General features: G+C 37.2%; 1 protein-coding gene across 6 annotated transcripts; it reads left to right on the top strand.

The window, feature by feature from the left end:
- Positions 1-474: 474 nt before the first annotated feature.
- bdg (sodium-dependent transporter bedraggled) lies at positions 475-25533 on the top strand. Of its 6 annotated transcripts, none has more exons than XM_074099612.1 (14): positions 475-775; positions 2228-3314; positions 3760-4175; positions 4400-4593; positions 4677-4814; positions 9373-9607; positions 10333-10550; positions 12997-13191; positions 15221-15445; positions 16463-16530; positions 19667-19793; positions 20149-20181; positions 20633-20817; positions 21703-25533. In XM_074099612.1, the coding sequence occupies exons 2-14, from the start codon at positions 2275-2277 to the stop codon at positions 22106-22108; spliced, it is 3480 nt and encodes a 1159-aa protein (XP_073955713.1). In that variant the 5' UTR covers positions 475-775; positions 2228-2274; the 3' UTR covers positions 22109-25533. The 6 variants fall into 6 exon arrangements, with proteins under 6 accessions (XP_073955713.1, XP_073955716.1, XP_073955717.1 ...); XM_074099614.1 differs by lacking the exon at positions 475-775 and adding an exon at positions 1187-1217; XM_074099613.1 differs by lacking the exon at positions 475-775 and adding an exon at positions 1446-1903.
- Positions 25534-25565: the final 32 nt, after the last annotated feature.

Raw genomic sequence — 25565 nt, 5'->3', positions numbered from 1 at the left:
ATGTATGATGACACGAGTTAAAATGGAATTGTTATTTGTTAGATCGAATAGTTTAGCTACTACTAAGAAATTATACGCCATTTCTGAAATTTTCACTAAAATGCTCATAACTGAAACAAATGAAAATACATGGGGGTCGATTCGGTAGCTCCTGAGGTCCCCTAACTTTGGTCTTCGTTTGATCCACGCCCCCCCCCCCCCCGTATACAACCTGTATAAAGCAAGGTCAATAAATGTAAAGTAAATAGTTTAATTTTTTAAATTAAAATTAAAATTTGAAATTGTCGTGATTAGAGTTAGATTAGATTATTATATCTAGTTCCGATTTAAAATTTTGTGATTGAAACGAATCGAAAATTGAGCGTTTTTTCAACAGCCTCGAACCCATCTCGCTCACGTCCAGTGAGTGAGTGAGTAGAGTATTGAAGTGAATGAGAGAGAACTCAACTCACTCACTCACTCATCATACTCACTCACTCGTGTTCGTTCAGTCACTTCAATCAATCAGGTAGTCAGGCAGTACAGTACAGTAAAAATGTTTCGAGAAATTGTGATAGACATGAATTAATTTAATTTTATACTTCTTTATAAGCCTTAGTGTTCAGTTATCGACACATCACAAAAAATACAATTTGAGTACGTTAAATTATACATAAGAGAAACATTTTTATAAGGGTATTACAGTATACAAACATAGTGTTGTGTTAGAAAAAAAAAATACTGGTTGGTAAATGTCGCTAAATATCAAGAAACAGGTACAAAAAAGGATTCAAAGGTAAATATGTTGTGTTATAGAGATATTTTGTTTCTTTTTGCTGAGAATATTAACTCTTATTTAAGTTCAACACTAAATAAAACACTGCCTCAACGAGTTAAGTAAAATTTTGTTGATAAAAAGAAAAAAAAAACAGTTTTTTTGATTAGGATTTAACAGAGAAATATTCTAGCTGAGAGTTAATATTTTTTCAGTCACATTTATAGCTTATCTTTTGTTTCTTGCATTCATGATAAATTTCGTTGTTACGAAATTTTTATCTTTCCGTTACTTCATTGTTACCTATGTTATGTGCAATTGAATTGAATTTTTAATCTTACAATATGATCTAACATTGTTTTGTAATTTGTTTTGCCACTACAGGTTGTTAGCATTTAGTTGTGTTCATGTTAGTTAGAGCTAAGTCCAGTAGTAGTTCTCCACTCGGGATTCTATTATTCAGGTCAAGTAGTACCCATTACTTTCTTTCGTTTTTTTTTGTCCTCACTTACCCTCATTGTGATGACAGTAAATGTTCAATTGACAAGTGTTAGATTAATTCAAATTGCATTAAGTTTATTTAGTTGTGTTATGGATTTAATTGTTATACCTATGTGGTATTTAAATTTTAACCTAGTTTTAATATATTTAGTAGTTAGTATAAATTTAAATTATAAAAAGGTATTCTGAATATTAATATAATTTTCATGGTTTGGTATGTTTTCACTTACTTTGTAAGTATTATGTGTGTCGGGTTCAACATAGATGATATTTGCAATCCAGCAGCTATAGTAGTATCAAATCAATCTGTTAACTATTTGGCAGCCATAGCTTTGGCATCAAGTTTTAAATTTGTACAGAAAAAACAAATGTACCAATACTTAATTTTTGTTAAACCAAATTGGAGGTATTTTTTTCTTCTTTATCAAATCATGTCAATTAGCAGAAATTAGGTAGGTAATTCTGACTATTATTCATGTAATACCATGTTATGTATGTTTTCATTTAATATATTGAAAACATAAAGACTTCTTTGATTATTTGCATTAGGGGATTATCTGTAGAACTACTGAACTAGTTTTAAAATGCTCAATCCTTGGAAACCACAAAGCAAAGACCACAAAGTTACCGTGAGATCCAGCTAAAGTTGTGAGTAACAGCTAGAAGTTAATAAATGTTCTCATAATGTTCTTTAAGGATTTATCAACACCATATATTCACATGAATTGCAAATGTGTGTATATAGTAGCTGAATATATGCCACTCTTGCTATGAGAGTGCTAATGTCCAGCGCTACCGCTTGGGAGCCACTAATTAGCCCTATTAGACTCGATTCATATGTAGATATGTTTTCAAAGCGAACACTAACATGTATAAACTGTGGAAAATTGTCACTAAAAAACATTGTGCGTACATAATTGGATGCCCTATGGCTCCCTTTGAACTGCTTTATGACTGAATTGTTTATTGCAGGGTTGGCCTCGAGGAGAGCAGGTTATGACTTGGGCCATGCAATAAAAATGGAAGTGGTTAACATAGATGAGGGTCGCTATGAGCAACGGGAGAATCATATGCCTAGCTGCAGCACTACCTCAAACACCTCATGTAGTGTCTCCGAGAGCAACTATAGTAGTGAACAATCAAGTGATGACCTTGACAAATCAGATGATGAAGACTTAAGAGAGGATCTACAAAAAACTATTCCGGAATGTTATAAGTCTGATTCGAATATTACATCACAAACTTCTACAGACATCACAAACGATGAAGACTTTCAAGCAACAGCGCTGTGCCAATTTATGGACATTCTAAATGACTTAGATGAAGTGCTAGACAAATCTTTGCTTGCATGCCTTGATGACGGAGCTAAAAATTATGATAGTGATGAAGGGGATCTTATTTGTAAAATTAAAGAGTGCATTGGTGATGCTGGACGTTCGATTGACTCTGAAATGCTCAGTTCCTTGGATGACAATGCTCAAGTAGTAACAGCAGGCACAAGCAGAAGCGTTCATGTAAATGAAGCCTCAACACAAAACATACATGAAGGGCTTAACCATCGTAGGATTGAGATCCTAGGAAGATCAAGAAGCTTTGCAGAAGTGACTGGAAATAATAGAGAGGCCTTGGTACCTTCGTTAGAGAGAGCTGGAACCACTAATGATAATTTACGTAATTCAATGCGTTGTTTAGATCCTATAGTTCTGCCGGCTTTAGCGACGCCGGAGTCTAGCGAGCCGTTGACACTGCCTGTTATATTATTTTTGGAACATCATGTGAATTTGAGGCCGACGAGCGCGCCGATCCAGTTGCAAGTAACGGCTGCTAATTTGAGCAGTGATGGGTCGTCGGGGCCGTTGATTTTGGGTCGAAGGGCTCTACTGATGAACCGCACGCTGTCTCTACCGTCGCCGGGGGACAGTGACGCGACGGGCGAGTGGCCGGGCCGCAGTCCCGCGCGCAGCCCCGCCCACAGTTCGAGCTCGTCCAGTGACTCCAGTGAGTCTTTGACCGGAGTTACCGCTGCCGAACAAACTGCAATTGCTGCCACTGAAGAGAGGTAACGAATATTCTAATTATATAATCCACGTTGTTGTTACTTATAGGTTACTAGTGACCCACCCTTTAACGCACGGGTGTAACTTTAAAAAAAGTCATATAAAATAAAGGAAGTCTATAATCAAAGGGGTAACTTCACAGTTTAATCATCCCTTTTATTCCGAAAGTACATCCGCACGGAGCCAGGGCGCGTCTCACGTAATATATATTATATACTAGCTTTTGCCTGCGACTTCGTCTGCCTAGAAATCGCTTATCGCTTTTCCGCGGGAACTATGCATTTTCTGTCCAAGAAGATAAATAAATAATTATATAAGAATTATTATTATTGTTTTGTGACTTCTAAACTGTTTATATTATATTGAATGAATGAAGAATGGTATGGTATGGTCTTTAAATAAGATTATTTATAGTGTGTGTGTTGTAATTTGGTGTTTTATTCCCAGAAACGAAGAGACTGAAGAACCTCCCTTTGGAGTATGGCCGCATCGCATGAGCGCCATGCTAGCTTGCCTCAGCTGCACCGTGGGGATATTCAACATTTCACGATTTGCCATATTCAGTGTTCATTTCGGAGCAAACTTCCTACTGCAGTTTTTCATACTGTCGCTTTTAGTCGGTATACCGTTGTTTACGCTGCACCTGTGCTTGGGACAAGTCCTAGAGTCCGGGCCGGTGGACATGTGGAGGATATCGCCGATATTCCAGGGTGTAGGGGTTTCCATGCTGATTGCGCAGGCCGTTATGGGTATCTACAGCATCATTGGACTATCCTGGATATTCGTCTACTTCCGAGACTCCTTCATAACATCGAACGACAAGTACAAATGGGCTTTGCCGCACGAATATTTTAATTTCGAAGGTGAGTGTCCAAACTGCTCTCATAATGTTTTCTCAATATTTTTTTCAATGTTAATGAGCTCTGCCTAATGTCAATGGACAAACGAATCAGGAAACGCCGCCGAAGGTCGTCTATCGCGGTAGTCAATTTAGCCAATTGTTTTTTTTGATGAGTCTATGCGATATCGCTGATTTGCTAAGCGATAAACAATAACAAGCTCGTAATGTATGACCGTTCACTTTCAGATTCGGGCGCGAGAAATGCTAGTTTAAAAATTCATGATACGCTGCCGTTATATTTTCACGGGGAGGTGTTACAAAAAAGCACGGCGTCCAATAATAGTTTGGGCACCATAAAGTTCCAAGTGGCGTTTAACCTGGCGGTCGTGTGGATGATAGTATTTGTTTCGCTTAGCAAAGGTCTGCGGTCGTACGGCAAGGTAACGCTTACGTCATTTTGCAATACTCGTACATAGAAATGCAAATTGGACGACAATTTAACGAACCGTTTGACATGTTGCAGGCTGTGTACGTGCTAATATTTCTGCCGATATGCGGGACCCTGGTGCTCTGTACAAAGCTGCTGACACTTATACCTTACGACTCCTTCACAAACATATTTACGGAGACGGATTGGAGCGAGTTCTTTGTTGACAGTAATGTAAGTTGTACTGTACATCATTAAAAAATCAAATTAGTCATCTTAATTATCCCAAAAATAATTTTGTATTCTTTGAGTCGATTTGGCAGCCCAAAATTATTTTATTACATTGATTATGAGATTTAGGGACCAATTTTTTATAATGCATACTCGAAACAAACCTATAGAAATAAAAGTAGAGTCTGATCGATGAGTAGAGTATAGTAAATTATACTTCTAAATAATATTGAAAAATACCTAGTCGGGAAATTAAACTTTAGTTGTAACAATTAAAAAAAACCCATTTAGTCATACTTGTTAGAGACAAAATGCTGCACTTCGTGAAGAAAGCAAGCCGCTTTGCACAGTGATAGTACACACTAAACTGAGTGATTTGACTCGCAGCAGCGGAAGTTTCACCCCTTAGGAACAGAGATGGCGCCACTTCTTTAAAAAATATTTCAAAAAATTCTACAAGCTAAAGTAATAAACCGATTTCTATGTTTAATATCTCAAATGAGAGCCTATTATATACGTTACTTATAAAAAATACAAAAAAAATATTTACAAAAAACTTTTGTCAAAAACGCCATCTTAAGTTTTTTTTTTCTTACCTGATTTGTAGTTTTTACTTGATTGCTTAAAAAACTGTATGCAACATGAATGATTTAATGCATGTACATATTACTGAGTATATAACAAGTATTTAAAAAAAATCCGACACCGATACCTGTCATATTTAACGAAATATGACAGTTTAAATGTGAGCACAAATTTCTTTAAAAAATATTTCAAAAAATTCTACAAGCTAAAGTAATAGACCGATTTCAATGTTTAATATCTCAAATTAAAGCTCATAACATTCATTATTTACAAAAAATATAAAAAAATATTTACTGAAAACTTTTGGCAAAAAACACCATCTCAAGTTTTTTTTTCTTACCTGATTGGTAGTTTTATTTGATTGCTTAAAAAACTGTATGCAACATGAATGGTTTAATGCATATACATGTTACTGAGTACATAATAAGTATTTAAAAAAAAATTAACACCGATACCTATCATATTTCACGAAATATGAAAGTTTAAATGTGAGCACAAATTTCTTTAAAAAAATTCAATAAATTCTACAAGCTAAACTTATAAACCGATTTAAATGTTTAATATCCCAAATCAAAGCTCATAAAATTCATTATGTAGAAAAAATATTAAAAAAATATTTACTGATTTACTGAAAATTTTTGGCAAAAAACGCCATCTTAAGTTTTTATTTCTTACCTGATTGGTAGTTTTTACTTGATTGCTTAAAAACATTGTATGTTGTATGCAACATGAATGGTTTAATGCATACTTATATAATTTCTGAGTAAATAAAAAGTATTATAAAAAAAACCTACACCGATACCCTTCATACTTCACGAAATATTTAAGTGTAATTGTGCACGCTTTTCTTACAAATAAATTTCAACGAAATCTTCAAGTGAAACTAGTACTCTGATTATAATGTTTAATGTTAAATGAAAAGAAGAACGAAATTACCTAATTTATTAAAAAGAAAGTTTTTTCCTGGTGTTACGAAAAAATATAATTACATTAAAATTAGTAATTATTAAGACAATAAATAAAAACTATACCGTTTCCGGCATAGTTGGTTCTGAGATGTAATATATATTGCTTAGTAGTTGGCGAATTTATTTAAAAATTAGCTTTTTATGTGATAGGTAGGGCTACAGTGCCTAGTTGATTACCATTAGATCTAAAATTTTGTGCCTACCTGTGGAAATCAGTGGTCAGCATACTAAATAACCCTGCATTGAATATTATAATTACTTACTTTTGATTTGTACAGCCACCTTTGCAGGATTTACACTGGGCAGTGCATGGTAAGCTGACCCGACGACACCCACAACGCATGGTATCGCAGCCAGATTTGCAGCCACAATGGTCCAAGAGGCTTAATTGCGACCAAATCGCTGTAACTGCCGACAATTCTGGAGTCCTTCTCTTTTGCCTTAGTCCATCCCCAAGAAGATGGACATGGTATGGACATGCTCTCTATAAACATACACTGCGTGAAGCTTACCAAGCGGGCCAAATATGGAGAAACGCGCTGAAACCAGAAGTTTCCGTACCATGTCCATCTTCTTGGGGATGGACTAAGGCAAAAGAGAGCTGGCAAAAGAAAGTAAGCTTCTTGGACCATTAAGTATTGTGGCTGCAAATCTGGCTGCGATACCATGCGTTGTGGGTGTCGTCGGGTCAGCTTACCATGCACTGCCCAGTGTAAATCCTGCAAAGGTGGCTGTACAAATCAAAAGTAAGTTAATATAATATTCAATGCAGGGTTATTTAGTATGCTGACCACTGATTTCCACAGGTAGGCACAAAATTTTAGATCTAATGGTAATCAACTAGGCACTGTAGCCCTACCTATCACATAAAAAGCTAATTTTTAAATAAATTCGCCAACTACTAAGCAATATATATTACATCTCAGAACCAACTATGCCGGAAACGGTATAGTTTTTATTTATTGTCTTAATAATTACTAATTTTAAAGTAATTATGTTTTTTCGTAACACCAGGAAATTTTTTTTTTTAAATAAATTAGGTAATTTCGTTCTTTTTTTCATTTAACATTAAACATTATAATCAGAGTACTAGTTTCACTTGAAGATTTCGTTGAAATTTATTTGTAAGAAAAGCGTGCACAATTAAAATTAAATATTTCGTGAAGTATGAAGGGTATCGGTGTAGGTTTTTTTTATAATACTTTTATTTACTCAGAAATATATATAAGTATGCATTAAACCATTTATGTTGCATACAACATACAATGTTTTTAAGCAATCAAGTAAAAACTACCAATCAGGTAAGAAATAAAAACTTAAGATGGCGTTTTTTGCCAAAATTTTTCAGTAAATATTTTTTTAATATTTTTTCTACATAATGAATTTTATGAGCTTTGATTTGGGATATTAAACATTTTAATCGGTTTATAAGTTTAGCTTGTAGAATTTATTGAATTTTTTTAAGGAAATTTGTGCTCACATTTAAACTTTCATATTTCGTGAAATATGATAGGTATCGGTGTCAATTTTTTTTTTGAATACTTATTATGTACTCAGTAACATGTATATGCATTAAACCATTCATGTTGCATACAGTTTTTTTAAGCAATCAAATAAAAACTACCAATCAGGTAAGAAAAAAAAACTTGAGATGGTGTTTTTTGCCAAAAGTTTTCAGTAAATATTTTTTTTATATTTTTTTGTAAATAATGAATGTTATGAGTTTTAATTTGAGATATTAAACATTGAAATCGGTCTATTACTTTAGCTCGTAGAATTTTTTGAAATATTTTTTAAAGAAATTTGTGCTCACATTTAAACTGTCATATTTCGTTAAATATGATAGGTATCGGTGTCGGATTTTTTTTTAAATACTTGTTATATACTCAGTAATATGTACATGCATTAAACCATTCATGTTGCATACAGTTTTTTTAAGCAATCAAGTAAAAACTACAAATCAGGTAAGAAAAAAAAACTTAAGATGGCGTTTTTTGACAAAAGTTTTTTGTAAATATTTTTTTTGTATTTTTTTATAAGTAACGTATATAATAGGCTCTCATTTGAGATATTAAACATAGAAATCGGTTTATTACTTTAGCTTGTAGAATTTTTTGAAATATTTTTTAAAGAAGTGGCGCCATCTCTGTTCCTAAGGGGTGAAACTTCCGCTGCTGCGAGTCAAATCACTCAGTTTAGTCTGTACTATCACTGTGCAAAGCGGCTTGCTTTCTTCACGAAGTGCAGCATCCGGCCAAAAAATGGCCTTAACAAGTATGACTAATTCAAAAACGTTATGTACTCGTATTTTGAGCGATTAAAAAATTACGCCCCTGCTCATTTAAACTCAATCCAACATCCAACCCCAATTTGTAGGTACTTGATTTATATGCAACTAGAAGCAATTGCCTTGCTGCTCCGGGAAATACTGTGCAAGATAGTTACATATTTTTTCCATGAAAAGAGGCCTTATTGTCTCATATGCCGAGTTTAGACTTGCAAGAAAAATCGTGCAAGTTGCATTACATTGCGAGGCCGTAAAGTCAACAAGTTTGTAGTGGTCAATCGAACGCCGCAATGTAATGCAACTTGAAAGATTTTTCTTGCAAGTCTAAACTCTGCTTAACACACTTGGAATTACAAATACATAGTTTTCACCACTTCTTTCTATCCACGGCATAAGACAAGGGTAGAAAAAGATGGTGAATGCGGTCGCGTACGTCAGTGTGTTAGACAATACGGCCTCTGATCTAGCTGTATAGATGATTTGGTTGGTAATTGTGTTGTGTAACCTTCTACGGTTATTGGTTTAAGTTCATGGATTGGATATACATATACACCCATCAAAAGTGCCTATGGATCATTTTTATCCCTCGACAGTTATAAATATTTCAATAGGCATATTACTACTGAGTCAGACAGAACATCAAATTTGTCTATACAGAGATAATGAGTATCCCAAGACTTTTGATGTGTATTGGTTCACTTGGTATACTTGGTTATTATAGAGCTGGACGGCGGCTGCCCAGGAGACATTTCTGACTTGGGGTCTGCTTGGAGCCTGTGTTATGCAACTGACTTCCCATAAGAACGCTAAGAACAAGACTAGCGCGATGCTGCAGAAGGAAAGCGCTTGTATCGTCTCATTCACGTTTGCCATTCTGCTATTGAGCTCTTTTCTGGCTAATACTTGCGTTCAGATATTGAAGAGTTATGGTTATGCTTACATCCCTGGAAGCTTTGGTGAGTGTTTACACATTTCGAAATTAAAGTGAAGTTTTTTTTTCTATTTTGTTTGCGACGCTTAAGTGCACCTGTGTGATGCTAGCCCCATTGGAAGACTCGATACCACACTGTTTGAAAGTAATTAGAGCGGCTATAAAAATTAAACTTATTTTCATAGTTTGTATGTATCAAATCACGTTTTGTAATTATGGATAACGTTTCAATGGTAAAGTCGGATGAAACAAATGAATTAGTCACTCAAATCATTAATTCTGATAATGTATGGGTTTTTGTGCAGTCAAACTGAGTTGTAAAATGTAAATTATCAGACAGGTAACAGTAACCTTCGCTCTGAAAAGATTGTGCAGTGGTACAGTCACCTGCATTTATATGTGCCACAGCGGAGCGTGCAAAAATATCTGACACGTCCTACCGGCCCTAGAAATAAAGTCTTATCAGACAGTTCGCTGCTTAAATACAAAAGGGCCACAAATAAAAAAAAAAGTTTTATTTTTATTGCAATAGTTGCACGTTAAATAACATTTAAAATGCAATTATTGCGATTGAAAAAAAAAAAATTTTTTTTTGACTTGTGGCCCTTTTGTATACGAGCAACGATTTATGCATGCTTTGTTGTGTCAATATATTGGTGCTGGTGACTACGCCGCAAAATTTCTTTGGCTACTATTATGAACGCATTGTATGGTTAAAAAACCTAAAACATTTTTTTTTTATATACACAGAAACTGTCCAGTCCTCCCAATTCCTTTGGCCTACTTCGGAACCAATGCCTGGCAACACAGTCTCGACACCAATCCGCTACAGAAGCCACTATGCCAGTCTGGTTGGCATAACTGTGTGGAAAACGGGCAGCGCAGTTAAGTCCTTCAGTGGTTGGCAACCCTTACAATTGGCGACGCAAATCGTGCCTGCAACATTGGCAGTGTTGCCACCCAATATGGTAAGTTGACAAATGTCTGAGTGCCAAGGGGCAGTGGTAGTAATTCACTAACCATAAAATATGTAGTTTGTTGTAATTTTTTACAAAAAAAAGTTGGCAGGAAGCTATAACGGTCTTCTTCCGCGGTAGTCCTGAAGAATGTACCTTTGTATTTTTCTTCAGGAAATCGACGTATCGTCATTACTCATTGTAGGCAAGGTGACACAATTTTATTGTTAAGTGGTAAGGAAATTCAACAGTCACTCCATTTTACAATTCGAATAGTGACGCTATAGCAATGATGTTGACGATGACAACATAATTAGATCCAGGGTAGGGTTAATGGTGCTAATAAAAATAGGTTTAATGTGAATAACGTGTTATGATTATGTTAATTATTATGATCTGCATCGAATTCTATACTATATAATTAAGGCCGCCGGACGTAAATTGCCTGAGCAAATACGAGTATAACTGATAACAGAGAGTTAAAGTGGATATATCATTGTAACTAACTCAAAAATCGTAATGATTTAACAAATTTGTACAAATTGTGAATTTTGAGAAATAATCGAATTTAATTAATATTACGTACCATTGTACAGTTGAATTTTAAATTTAAGTTTCTTGAAATAAATCCTAAACAAAAACATTAATATCGGTGATTTGGCTATATTATGACAGCTCAATTTATTCATAGGCCGATTGTACACTGATGATCTTTACTAATAACAACTGATCCAATCTGTTTGTTTATAAGCTTTAAACAAGGACTCATTCAGTTTTCATTCATAACCGTATTAAATACATCTATGAATTATATTTACTTACCCATAAAAGCTACAATACATAATCAAAACAAATATTTATGAATTGAGCAGAAAAAACTTCGAAGTAGTAGAACTAGCCTGACCTAGGTGGCTCACTATTCACTATTTTATTGGCGGCAAAGTCAATAGTGTGTATAATCGAAGTCTCTAGCTCATCATAATAAATGTAAGTGCTGGTGATTTGTTTGATAAAGTTTCATCCAAACTGCATTCGTCATACTCTGTTACCTCGTGTTCGCAATATAAATAATTCTCAGCTGTTTATGCAACGGATTATGAATACAAAACATAATTATATTATAGTGCCAGTACTACATTGTTCAGATGATGCTTAAATATTAAAGTTATGCAGGCTGCTGACTTATGCATACATGATTGTGAGAATCGAACTTTTCAGAATTTTGCATTGAAATTGTTTTTATGAAAACAAACGACAATGATGAGACCGTTTGAGTGATGGAAACCGGGTTAATTATCTGTTCTATACACTGCAGAACGTACGATATTAAGAAGTATCCATATTTAAATCAGTTAATCTACCTTGAAATCATTGCTCCAGGACAAAATACGTTTATCCATGTTGGACCACATGACCGCACAGATGTAATTTACCCTTAAGGCTGAGTTTCCACTAAAGATGTGCGAGGATGCGTTGCGAAGAATGTGTTTGCCATAAACCAATAGAAATTCTCTTCATTTACCTCGCTCCGTTCAGCTCTATTTTAAACAGCTGGGAAGAGCGAGGATAAGTCTATTGATTCGTGACAGAGACATTGCTTGCAACGCATATCCGCACATCTCTGGTGAAAACGTAGCCTAAAGATGTCAAATTGGTCTAATTCGTATCGGCTAATCTCAGAATCGAACAAAGTAAAACAATGCTGTTTTTGTTCCCAAAGATTGCGGTCTATCCGGTGTAAGGCTGTAAGTATAATCAACCATGAGAAAATGATAACAATGTGAATCGAAATCTTTCACGTCTTTTATGTAATGACGAATAATGCCAAAAGTTAGACAATAACCTTTTACCTGAATAAAATGAGGCCATCAAAATAGTTACGATTCGAATTAACTCCAGTACAGTCAAATGATAACGACACTGTTCGTAAATAAGTAAATAAACGTAAGCCTATTTTATATAAAAAATATATACCTATATTGCTTACATATATATTATCAAACTAGCTGTCTCGCGTGGACCAAACACATTATTACTCTGTTTAAAAAAAAGTCTTAGTAGTTTTGACCCATGAGCTATCAAGCAAAGGGTCATAGATTCAACTTCGGGCTCGCACTTCCGAGTTTTTTTTTAAATTTATGTGCTATATGACACTTGAAATTTGCCATGAGCTTTACCGCAAAGCAAAAAATACCTAAGGTAGCTTCTAACTTAAACCGAACTGTATTTGATATGCTCGACGATTTTGAAGGGAGCTCAACTTACATTGGTTATTTATCTATCCACGAACAATCTTCTTTTAGGTTTGCATTTCGATTCCCTCAACCCCCGTTATACTTAGTTGCTCTATAATGCTGTGTTCTTAGTTGCTATATAACGTAGAAAAAATTATAACGAGATAACCATAAAATATAGAAACAAAAAATTCCTATCCCGATTTTATTTGTTTTTATTCCAGCTATCACCAGCATGGGCCGTGATATTCTACTTCATCCTGATAATGTTTGGCATCGGGCAGCAGTTGGCTATATGGCACTGCGTCATAACTGGCATAATGGCGATCAATGCCGAGGCGCTGAGGGTTTGGGAGACCACAATCACGTTTCTGAGCTGCGTAGTTGGACTGGGCATCGGATTGCTTCTTACTACTGATGTAAGTTTGAGTTATATTTTGAGTAGATTTAATTTGAAGTTTGCCAATTGCTAAATATACTTGTAACGGCTGTTAATTTTCTAGCTTTTTTTGCTACATTTTTTAAACATGAAAGTGAAGGTCAATTGAAAAAAATCGTGAGGGAATCTGGACAAACCTGCGAAGTAATTCAATGATGCGTGTGAAGTTTAAAATCAGTAGTGGGCCCGCGTGGGAACTGAGGCACAGGCCTCTTCTCAGAATGAGAGTGAAGCAGTGGGACCTTTATCATCATCATCATCATCTCAGCCGTAGGACGTCCACTATTAGACATAGGCCTCCCCCATAGACCTCCAGTCGCTTCGGTTGGCAGCGGCCTGCATCCATCGTGAACCCGCCGCTTTAACCAGGTCATCCGCCCATCTCGTTGGTGGACTTCCTACGCTGCGCTTGCCAATCCGCGGTCTCCACTCGAGAACTTTTCGGCCCCAACGGCCATCTGTTCTTCGTGCTTTCTGACCAATTCTATATTTTAGTTAAGAGTTTTGCTTAGTTCAGGTTTTATTCAAAACCTAATAAACTCAATCTTAACCGCCCTGATTAGTTACACGTCAATGTACATATTATAATTATGAAAACATCAGAATTGCGTGTTAAATGTATGTTAATTTTTGAATATTAACACAAAATGTGTTGACATACTGAAATTTTCCTTTCCTTGAAATGTGTGAACAAATCTTGGAATGTAAATGACAAATAACACCAAATTTCACGCCTAACTTATATGGGCACCGTGAAATAGAAACAAAAGACTCAGGGAGCTTTTGTATAACACGAAAGTGAATACTAACAATTTCGTCGTAGTACCTTCAGCTGTGCGTGTTTTGATTTTAAAGGGATATTGCTGGACTACATAGTAAGTAGGTCCTGAAATAAAGTGAGTGATTTTTAAAGACATTCGGGTCAGTCCAATCTATCATTCTAGTCAGAATGACGATAGAATTACCGTGTAACCTTCTCGAGACTCGACTTCTGGTGCAGGCTGATGAAAATAAAGCGTTTTCAATATGAATAAGAAGTGTACCGATAGTGACACAGGCTCTATTTGTCGTTAACACTAATGCTTCTTGTATAGTATATTATTAATCTTTTGTTTTTCTGCATTTTGCAGCACTAATTAATAATTTGTGTAAATAAACTAATACGGAACTAGTGTTAATAAACTAATCAAGTTAGACAAGTTAGTAAACCACCGACATTGCAAAGTTCAGTATCTCAAAAAACGTCTGAACCTATTTTTATCAAACATAGCTAAAATCCACCGCAAGAAAACTCGCTTTTATATCAAATAGTTACCGCATCTAACAATTTCGATTCGGCATACCAAATTTCAATTAAATACGTACAGCCGCTTTAGCGTGAAGGACACACAAACTTTTGCATTTATAATATTAGTAGGATGGTGCATATAATGCATTTTATTTTATTCTGTGTGCTCTGTTTACCGCGTGTTAACATGTAACCTTGTATTCTGCAGTTAATATTTCTCATTCACAAATGATAAAATTACTTAATACTTCGTCATTAACTGAGTCATCATTGCCAGGATGTACCAATGCGCTAAATTTCAATGACTCACATTGTTTTGAATAAATCGAAAGTTTATCTCTTTGACGTGAGATATACCGCTAAGTGTATTGAGGTCAAGGTTCTTTCTATATCTGGGTGAATGTGGGTGAACTAAGTAATTTACGTAGTACAGGGTACCGAAGTTTGTGAGTAAATAATAGATTGTACCTACAACAGCTACCCGATAACTAGATTGGTCGAGGGGCATATGAGTTCTATGAACGAGTTACACTCTGCTTTTCACTTTGATTGCAAGGAAATAAAACAGCAACATTGCAAGTAAACCATTTAAGAGTCGGAAACTGGACCACAAGCCTCCTGTATTTTTATTGTAGTAACTAATAGTTAACGCGTAAAAGCTTGCTAACTTTAAAAATAACATAGTACCACCAACAACAAAAAACCGTCAATTTTTTTTCAGGCGGGTGTGCGGCTAGTCCATTTCTTAGACTACGTGTGGGTCGGCTCGTGGGTGACATGCGCAGTACAGGTCGCGTTGACTTGCGGCGTGTTCGTGGTACGGGGGCGGCCGTACTCCGCCGATACGGTGGTACGGGCTCTGTACGCGGCGCGCGGCCGGCTGGCGTGCACTCTCGCGACTCTGCTGAGCTTCACGTGGACGGTGGCGCTGCCGGTGCTACTGTGTGTGAGTACTGTGTTCTTTTTATGACTTCAAAAAATAAGAGGTTCTATGTTTTAATGCATGTAAGTTTTTTAAATGTTTTAACCCTTTTCCAGGCATAGTGCATTTGGCAACCACATAAATTTACACAAATATTCGACCTAACTTAATATACAACATGGTATGTACCATCAGCCAAATAAGTGGTCTATCAATTTTTAAACAAGTTCCTATCATATTAATATGTCGCTAAAGTCGACATTCAAGTTGACAGACACGTATATTGGCATTATTGTTTTATAACATGCAAACGATTATCAACTTTAGGGTGGTATTGGGCTGATGGTACAAAATAATTTGAATTCGTTAAAAATATTATTCGTTTTTAAATTTATCCCTCGTAGATAAACAACATAAAACTATGATTTATTTTGTCTGAGCACATCTAAATTCGCGGGGCCTAGAAAATTGATAAATATAAGGTGTCTTAAAATCAATACAGAATATGTCAGCAGGCTCAGAGTTGCTCATCGAGCTATGGAGAGAGCTATGCTCAGGGTTTCTCTATGCGTTCGAATCGGATAATAAAGAGATACGTAGATGAACGAGGTTCACCGACATAGCCAAGCGAATTAGCTCGTTGAAGTGGCAGTATAGCAGGCCATATAATATAATTTTAATGCAAGATGAAGCCATTGCATTTGACGCTTTGAACAGTTTAGTTCAGTGGTACTCTAAGTTTTTTGGTGACAGAACTCTGTTTCAAAACTACATATTTGTCAGAGCCCTAAAATAGATAAAAACAACTAATTGAATGGGAGGTTGTACTTTGCCACCTTACGGTACACCTTAAGTTTCTTATTTTAACTATTTGCAGTCTTTTTTGGAACCCCTGCAGAATCTTCACGGAGCCCCAGGGCTCCGCGGAAAACACTTTAGTGTAACTTTTTACCATAGAAAAATCTCCCAATTTCAGCATTTCGTGACCATTAAAGTATCCGTTTGATTGTGAAATAATCGTTTCAATTTGTATATTTCCAGGCTATCAGCGTGATGGATTTCCGAGCGGGTCAGCAAAGACAGCTGTACACTTGGAGAAAGCATTCTGGGTATGTACAATATAGGCTTAAACAGGCTACACTTAACTCTTTGAAAAATATATCTCATCACACATTTATCACTTGTAAGCTCGACTCGATTGGGCTCAGCCGTGCCCCCAGATAGAGTAAATTACTATCGAGTGTGACTGTGACGTAACATAAACCTGTTCTTAAATTGTTTTCGATTTAAATATTTGTCAAAAGAAGGTGAAAAATGTGAGTTTATCTGATGTCAATGTTACTTGTCAAGTTTGTGATTTTTACCAATTGACCCTTTAGAATGATTGTGAACTCAATATTTAATTAACAGGTATACAAAAAATGTTGGCCACTTTTGAACTGCTACTGAGAGCGCAGTTTTTTCAATACTTCCCTTTTCTTCTGGTTGACAAAATAATGCATTTAGTTGTATCAAAGAGTTGTATGTAAACGAGAAAACGACGCTTGATGATTCCCTTGTATACATTTCCTCCTTTACTTTCTCAACCTCATATCTATCCGTATTGTATACAACAAATCAACACTATCATACTTAACATAAAGATGATTCTAAAGCAGCTTATCCAGATTAGACGTGTGCGCCGATGCTAAAATCTAAGGCGGCGGGCGCCGGTCAAAAATCGACGGCGGCGGCGTGTTTTCGGCGTGATTTCGGCGCGGAGAATTTAAATATTTTTTTATAACAAAATTAGATTAAATGTTAAAAAAGCACGAAACATAACAACTGTAGCGACCTCCGTGCTAAGACATAGACAATGAAGCTTTAATTGACGCCTTGCAGCGGCTGTAATTGTCACGGACAAATATAAGTTTCTTAAACGGGTCATTTTATTCTTCTCTTCTTTAAGATTCACCGTACCAGTAGAACTTGGAAGTTCTCCGGAGTATATCCTATGTATGTATGAGTAACCTTATGGCTTAACGACGCTCGCTTCGACTGCAGTCTCCCGATGATGCTGAATAGACATATTTCGAAATCCTTGCGACACGATATTCGTACCTTTAATACCGCTCGTGTTAAAGATACGATTGAGCGGAATAAAGGCTCTAAAGTGTTGGCAAGAGATATGTCTATTGGATTGGGCAAAGCCAAATGACAAAGCTGAAGAAAGATTATGGCAGTGTAGCGTGGACTAAAGCGGAAGTGTTGAGGGAAATCGAGGAGTTCTATGGAAGGCTCTACGAGTCGGTCACTAAGCCGTTTTCAGCGCGGCGACTCAAGACCCAAGAGCAAAACTAACCAGATACTATACCTACAGAAGATATCTCGGATATCAGCCTGTACGAGAAAAGGATGGCCCTGAAACAGCTTAAGAACAACAAGGCGCCGGGTGAGGACGGAATTACGTCAGAGCTTCTGAAGGCGGGTGGATCACCGGCTCTTAAAGTCCTTCAGAGGCTCTTTAATTCCGTCTTGCTCGAAGGCACAACGCCAGAAGCGTGGAACAAGAGCGTTGTGCTGTTGTTCTTCATGAAGGGCGATAACACCCTTTTGAAGAACTACAGGCCCATCTCGCTGTTGAGCCATGTTTATAAGCTGTTTTCCATGGTTATTGTAAATCGTCTCGAACGCAGGGTCGATGACTTCCAGCCACCCGAACAAGCCGGGTTCCGAAAAGGCTACCGTAGACCACATTCATACGCTGCGGCAGGTCATACAGAAGAACGAAGAGTATAACTTGCCGCTATGTCTAGCGTTTGTGGACTACCAGAAAGCCTTTGATTCGGTCGAAACGTGGGCAGTGCTAGAGTCTCTCCAACGATGCCGTATCGACTATCGATATATCGAAGTGTTGAAGTGTGTATAAAAATGCCACTATGTCGGTCCGAGTACAGGAACAGAGTTCGAAGGCGATGCCCTTGAAAAGAGGCGTAAGACAGGGATATGTCATATCTTCGACACTGTTTGCTGCCGCTTTGGAAGACGCCTTCAAGCTTCTGGAATGGAAAGGACTACGCATCAATATCAACGGCTAATACATTACATCACTCACCTTCGGTTTTCCGACGATATCGTGGTGGTCATGGCAAAGTCGATGGAAGAACTCACAATCCTCGAAGGCCTCAATTGAGTTTCCCAACGGGTACCTAAAGGCCTCAAAATGAACAGGGACAAGACAAAGGTCATGTCGAATGTCCATGTGGTGTCTACCCCTATTTTGGTGAAGAATTCGGTTTTTGAAGTTGTTGACGCGTATGATACCGAGGACAAACCGTCTAATTAGGTAAGTCCAACTTCGAAAAGGAGGTCAATCGTCGAATCCAACTCGGATTGGCAGCATTCGGGAAACTCCGTCATGTAATGTAATGTAATGTCTTTTCGTACAAAATTCCTCAGTGTCTAAAGACGAATGTCTTTAACCAATGTGTGTTGCCAGTGATGACATATCTGAAACGTTGTGCTTCACTATATGCCTTATAAATACGTAGGCTCAGAGTTGCTCAGCAAGCTATGGAGAGCTATGCTTGGGGTGTCTCTATGGGATCGAATCAGAAATGAGGAGATACGTAGAAGAACAAGGGTCACCTACATAGCCAAGCGAATTAGTACCTAGTTGAAGTGGCAATGGGCAGGTCATATAGCACGAAGAACAGATGGCCATTGGGGCCGAAAAGTTCTCGAGTGGAGACCGCGGATCGGCAAGCGCAGCAGGACTTCCACCAACGAGATAGACGGATTACTTGGTTAAAGCCGCGGGTTCACGGTGGATGCAGGCCGCTGCCAACCGAAGCAACTGGATGTCTACGGGGGGAGGCCTATGTCCAACAGTGGACGTCCTATGGCTGAGATGATGACGATGTAATCAATGACTAATAATAATTAATTGTAGTAAAATATAGAATGCTCGAAAGTCAGAAATTCAGTATAGAAAACATTTTGAACTCGCGCCGATTTTACGCCGATACGCTGATCGGCGGCGGCGGCGTCGAAAAAATGGCGGCGGCGGCGGCGGGTCGGCGCGGCGCACACGTCTAATCCAGATACGAGGTTGACATAGCAAGCGGTTGATTTGATATGTTTCGTGTGACCCAATTGCCCAATACAAAGCTTAGATAATTTAAGACTAAAATTAAAAAAAAAAACTTATATCTAAACGCCAAAAAAAGAGTAGTTTTGTGTTATATATTATTTATTTATTTTCAGTTACTGGCCAGTGTGGGTGCGACAGACGGCGGTGGCTATGCAACAGACAGTCCTGCTGGCTGTTCCCGCTGCTGCGTTCGTGCAGACCTGGCGTTACATGAGCAAGGGCCCGCCGGATATATTAGACGTGAGTGTTCTGTTTGAGCATATTGAACTAACATCTTACCAAATCTTCTTATTCTTACTTTACTAATGTTCTTATATCTACAAAGTCCACTTACTACATAGTCATAATGATGCACTCTTCGACGTGTGTTCGATATTTATAGCTTGAGAACTAATGTAAAAAACATAAAAGCGAACATGATTGGCGTATTTTGATCGTGCAGGAGCGGTTACGTCTATACCAATAGACGAGTTCAAGGGAGTGAGTTCAAGGGTTAACATTTACACATCATCTTCAATGTGACTTGGCTTCAAGCTTTGCAAGCTTTCGCTATTGTGTAGAATAATAAAAATAATTATTTCTTACATGCTGCTAGGATTATGGAAATAGCGAATGCATGGAGGAACTGGTAAGAATCAAGGAATAATTTGAGTTTTTTTGTATCTCAATTGTAACGTATGAAAGGGTATTTTGTGTCGCATATAATTATTCGTAGTGGGCGCACAGTTTTATGTTATGTCTGATCTGATAAAATATAAGATATAGAAAACATTTCAATAGTTGGTTGGGTTAGGTGACGGAACACCCCAAATAATTGTTTTCCACGATTTTTTTATCGCGGTTGAAAAATGTTTACTTGCATTGATCGATATTCGAAGTGAACTGCGTCAAAGGCGGGATTAATTTTTCAATCAAAGGATCCAATAAAAAACTTAAGAGGGTGTTCATTAAACTTATCTAACCACTTCCTGAAATAATGTGGATTCGGATTTATTTATATGAATAAAAAATTATGCATTTTAAAAAGGAATGAATTTTGAGGCACCACATATAAAAGCATCCAATATTAATTGTTGCAGCGCATCCAGAACCTATACCGGCCGCACCTGGGCCCGGCGCCGGCGCCGCCGCCGCCACCGCGCGCGCGCAGCCCCGCGCCGCCGCCCGACCCCCCACCCAAGTACACCCCCCCGCCTTCCTACTCCACTGCCACGGGCGCGCGACTGCTCAACACCTTACGACGCAGCTTCAGGACGCTCCGACGGTAACTAACAGCGCATCGATCAGTACTCCTGTCACCCCTATAGTAGTGTACTTTTCCATTGCTAGAATACAGATAAAGTGAATAATTATTTTCGACCGTATTTTCTCGGAAACGTTTGTATTTGTCATGCTACTTCAGTCAGCCTCAGTACCCATCGAGACAGATTAGAGGAAGGTCGCATCGAGAGATTAAGAATTGATATATAGAGTGCTTGACACCTAAGTTAAAAATTTTATTCGATTTTTGTTTACACTAATAACTTGATCTTAGGGTTTATAACATCTCAGTGAGCAACTGGTCTAAGTAGACTCAGACTCTTAAGCGAGCTGTAACAGTAACCGTTGCACGTTACAATTGACCAAAAATCGTAGTGTATAGTATACGTAGTTCGGAACGCGCTGTGCTCGCAGCAATTCGATGACGGCCATATACTCATTGCGTAACTGTTCTAAGTGAGCGCAATATTCGCCAATAAACGTCATAGTTTGGCGAAATTAGTGATGTAACTAAAATTATGTACCTTTTTTGAGAAAACATAAAAAAAAAACCATTGCACGTTACTGTAACCTAAAAACAGTGTGTACGTGGTTCGGAAGCGTGCCACGAGCAGAACACATGCGGCTGCAGTGAGCCCGACGAGCGTCGGTTTCTAGAACCTCGTTACTGTATCTGTTACAGCTCACTTGATGAGTACGCTCCGTGAGGACGCTCAATGGATGTCACGAGTGAAGATCGTTTTACGCGTACACACTAGAACCTAGTAACGTATAGTTCGGTTACAGTTACAGCTCACTAGTGAGTACCCGGCTTTAGTGTTGGGTATATAGACCAGCTGCTTTTTAGACGAAGTGATACTATACCCAATAATATATTTTCTACTTTCAGGATAACATCAGCCCGCACAGAAACCCTGCCACGCGACGACACATCACAACTCCCCATCACACTAAGCGAGAGCGTGGACCGAGAGCGCTCTACCGCCTCGCAACCACCGAACTACAGCGGCGTCTTCTCCACACCAACCATCACAATCAACAACGAATCCGAACGCGCGAGCCGCTCATCCACCTCTAGAAACTCCCTCTCACTAACAAGAGACTACCTCCGCCGGTCGTTCGTAAGGAAAAGCGACTCGGCCAAAAGCATACGCTCCAGTTTACGCAGAAGCTTTAAGTACGGCGGTGCCTTAACTACGAGTCACGAGCAGTTGGTGCGAGAAGCGGAACCGATCTCGAATACTGTTGCCATGTCGGCCATGTTGCCCGCATCTCGCAGCGACTCGCCTCTGTGATATGATTAATTGGTGCTACACGTTAGGCCAACGTTCCCTGAGTGAGAAATACGGCTGTCATGAGAGATAGAGATGTAACGGATACTGGGTTTTGTTATTGTGATTATTTATGGAGAAATACTTCTCAGAAGCTATATTATATCTCTATAGGTAGATGATAATTTTTTTGAACTGATTAATTAGTGAATGTACAGTCGACTAATTCGATTCCTAGACCACAACAGAAACTTGTCATTGTAACATTTGCGTTATTCTCTATGCACTGTTATCTTTGAGTATTCAACTAGAAGCTGTTACAAGACAAATACATAAATAGTAGATTGTTGCACCAAGCAGAAAGTTATACATTATTGCACCGAGTGCCGATTTGGAGCCCGAGCGTCAGCGAGGGCTTTAAAAAGCACGAGGGCAATATAAATTACTTAATGCGAGGTGTATAATCTGCTTTTCTTTAAACTATTACAGGAATAATAGACGAAAAAAAAAACTCATGCTAAACAATTAATAGGAAAGAAATGTCACTAGCACTCGATGATTCCATTTTTGTAAGTTTACATTCGCACTCTCAAAAAAATATCGGGTGACACTATTTACCGGACGTACCGACATGATATTTTGTGATACGCCCATAGAAACTTGTCAGTTTGACACCAGTTTGTATGGCCGTGTACACGAAATAACGGGTCGCTATTTCCATGTCGGTATTATCCGTGCCGGTAAATAGTGTCACTCAAAATTTCCACGGAAAATTCGCAAGGTTCCCGCCAATTTTTTTTTTTAATTTCTTACTTTTTTTTGGCAGAGTTAGTAGCCAGTAGCAGATATTTTTACCCGCGATCTGTCAAATTTCGGATGGGCGCCAGCAAAACACACTTTTTTTTTTTAATACGGCTACTTACTATTTTTGATAGGATTGGTAGCAACATTTTTTTTGTACGCAATCTGTCAAATTTCATAAGACCGTCAGGTTGACCAACCTAACACTAGATTTTTTTACACTATGCAGGCTAATTTTATAGCAAAAATACTTGTGTTACCTCTTTGGTGGTGTAATTAAAAAAAATCTAAAACAATGCTCTAGAGCAGAAAAGTCCCGCTTTGTGCTTGGTATTTAGTGCGGTTATGATGAAATTAAAGCATAGTTGGAAGAAAACACAATTATCAAATCGATATCAATTATCAGGAGTCAAATCGGTTCACCGTACGTTGCAGAGGGCCGTCTTGGCGTGCCCACCTTTTGACTAGCGCTGACAATAGCAGCAGATATTAGCGAAGGGTGAAACTGTGATAGCAAACAGGCGGTATTAACTGCAACTTCAACAACAATACCTCATTATTTTCGTTTAGTTTGTGAAACATTTATTACAATACCATTTTTATGAGTCTCTGGTACATCTCTAGCTTTTTACCATTCTTAACTGCACTCTACTTAGTGAACTTTGGTCAAATGTGAGGTACAGTTTTGTTTATTACAATGGCTTTGTAAGTATTTGATAATAGCTGGGTCTCCTTTGAGAAATAGTTGTTGGCAGAAATGAGAATTTTATATAGGACTTTTTAACGTCAATTTGGTTAAGTATAAGTAAAACGTAAAGAATCAAAAGATGACCATTGTGTGAAATAGTTACAAAGCGGTATTTTAATTAGCCAAACTCGAATAGTTCCGAAGCCCATAGTTTTAGAAATAATCATAATAGAATCTTAAGTTTTATTAGTACAGTCAGGTTCAAGTAATAGAATGGTTTGAAATTGTTGTTATTTGGTAATAATTTTAAATAAGTATACCAGTGGCGAGAAAGAATTATGATGGTGTTCCAATGAGTATAACTATTACGTATAATATAGTAAGATCTGAAAAGGATAAATCTTTGATAATCGAATTTTGATTGTCAATGAAAATATCGAATGAATTGTTCAGTATTGTTTAAATATGTAGTTGATATTATTAATTTGTGACCCTGACTGTACAGATATTTTTATTATACACGGTTTTTAATAATAAGTTTTATGTGTCAAGTAGTAATTCTAAACGTTCGGGCCTTGACGGTTTTGAATAATTGATATTTGGTAGGTCCACTTAATCATTGTTTTCATTATTTAATTTACATTTTCACAAATATTTAGTCACATTGATTAAAATAAGAGGTTTAGTTCACCCATGAGTATTCAGAGCCATGTAGTTAGTTTTACAATAAAATATACTTGAATAGTTAAGACTGTTACTTAATGAACTTGATAATAAATTCAGAGCTTAGTAATGCTGTTTTAAGACTTGAAATTGTCAAGACGAAACACGGCAGTTATAGTTATTTTAGTGTAGTTTTTGTACTAGCAATGTGTTCTCGTTAGGTTAAGTTGTTGAGTGCATGTAAAGCCTGACAAGTTCCTATTTAGCACTCGGTAGAATCCTGTCACAGTGTCACAGTCAGTATTTTCCGCACTTATAACCTCCTGAAGCCCACCATATAAATATTTTGAAAAAAAAATGACAAAGCAATTACATTGTTTCGAGAATAAAGTCAGACTGCCGTCAAACTGCCATGGTGTAAAACAATAGAAAATCAAAAGGATTTTTACTTTGTTACGTTGTCATAGGTTCCTAATTCCCTTGAACTTATTGTGTACATTCTATTGCACATTGGGCCGCACGAGGGTAAGAAAAAAACTTGATAACGACAGCAGAGGCTCCCTGCGACAGGGTTCCACCGAGTGCTCAATAGGAACTTGTCAGGCTTTATGTGTTCTAAGATTCGTATTGCTAAGATTTTAACGATGTATTGAGTGATGCGATTTATTTTTTTACTAAATTGTCCCGGCTAGATAACCCTACAGTACTTATTGCAATTGCCTTTACGTAGTGTGTTGATTGTATGGAATGTTGCATGCGCTACAGTAATAGTTTGTGGCGACGATTCGTGACAATATTGGATAAAGTTATAAAACCTGCATGTCATAATAATAATAATAATGAAGTTGTTACTAGGGAATAATTAACATAAAACATAACGTAAATACAAACACCAAATAGACTAAACCCTTATATGACACTATTTTAAGAATAAATCCGTAGTTTTAGGACCCATTTCAAATGTTAGGCATCTACTTGAATATATTTTGTATAAGTACAATGAATCTAAAACAGTGAGTTTTGTTCGATTATATTTAGTATAAAATATGTTTAGTGTCAGCTTCGCAGTAGTTCCTTTGTTGCATTTATCAGAGCTCGTGTTAAAATTGTGTTCTTCATAAATTATTATTAGTTCTAGTCACTAATAAGCTTCCACTATATTTACATTTCTTTTTGGAAACAACATCACATGAAATCTTTATTGTAGCACTTCTTTTATCTTTACATTCCTTTGTTGCAATATATATTTACAAAATAACAAGAGTAGAACATTAAGAACAATAAAAAGTTAACATAACTAATGTGTTTTCTTCACGCTAAATTTATTAT

Source organism: Choristoneura fumiferana, chromosome 16, assembly GCF_025370935.1.
Source record: "Choristoneura fumiferana chromosome 16, NRCan_CFum_1, whole genome shotgun sequence".
Lineage (NCBI taxonomy): Eukaryota > Metazoa > Arthropoda > Insecta > Lepidoptera > Tortricidae > Choristoneura > Choristoneura fumiferana.
This window is presented reverse-complemented; position numbering and strand designations above follow the sequence as displayed.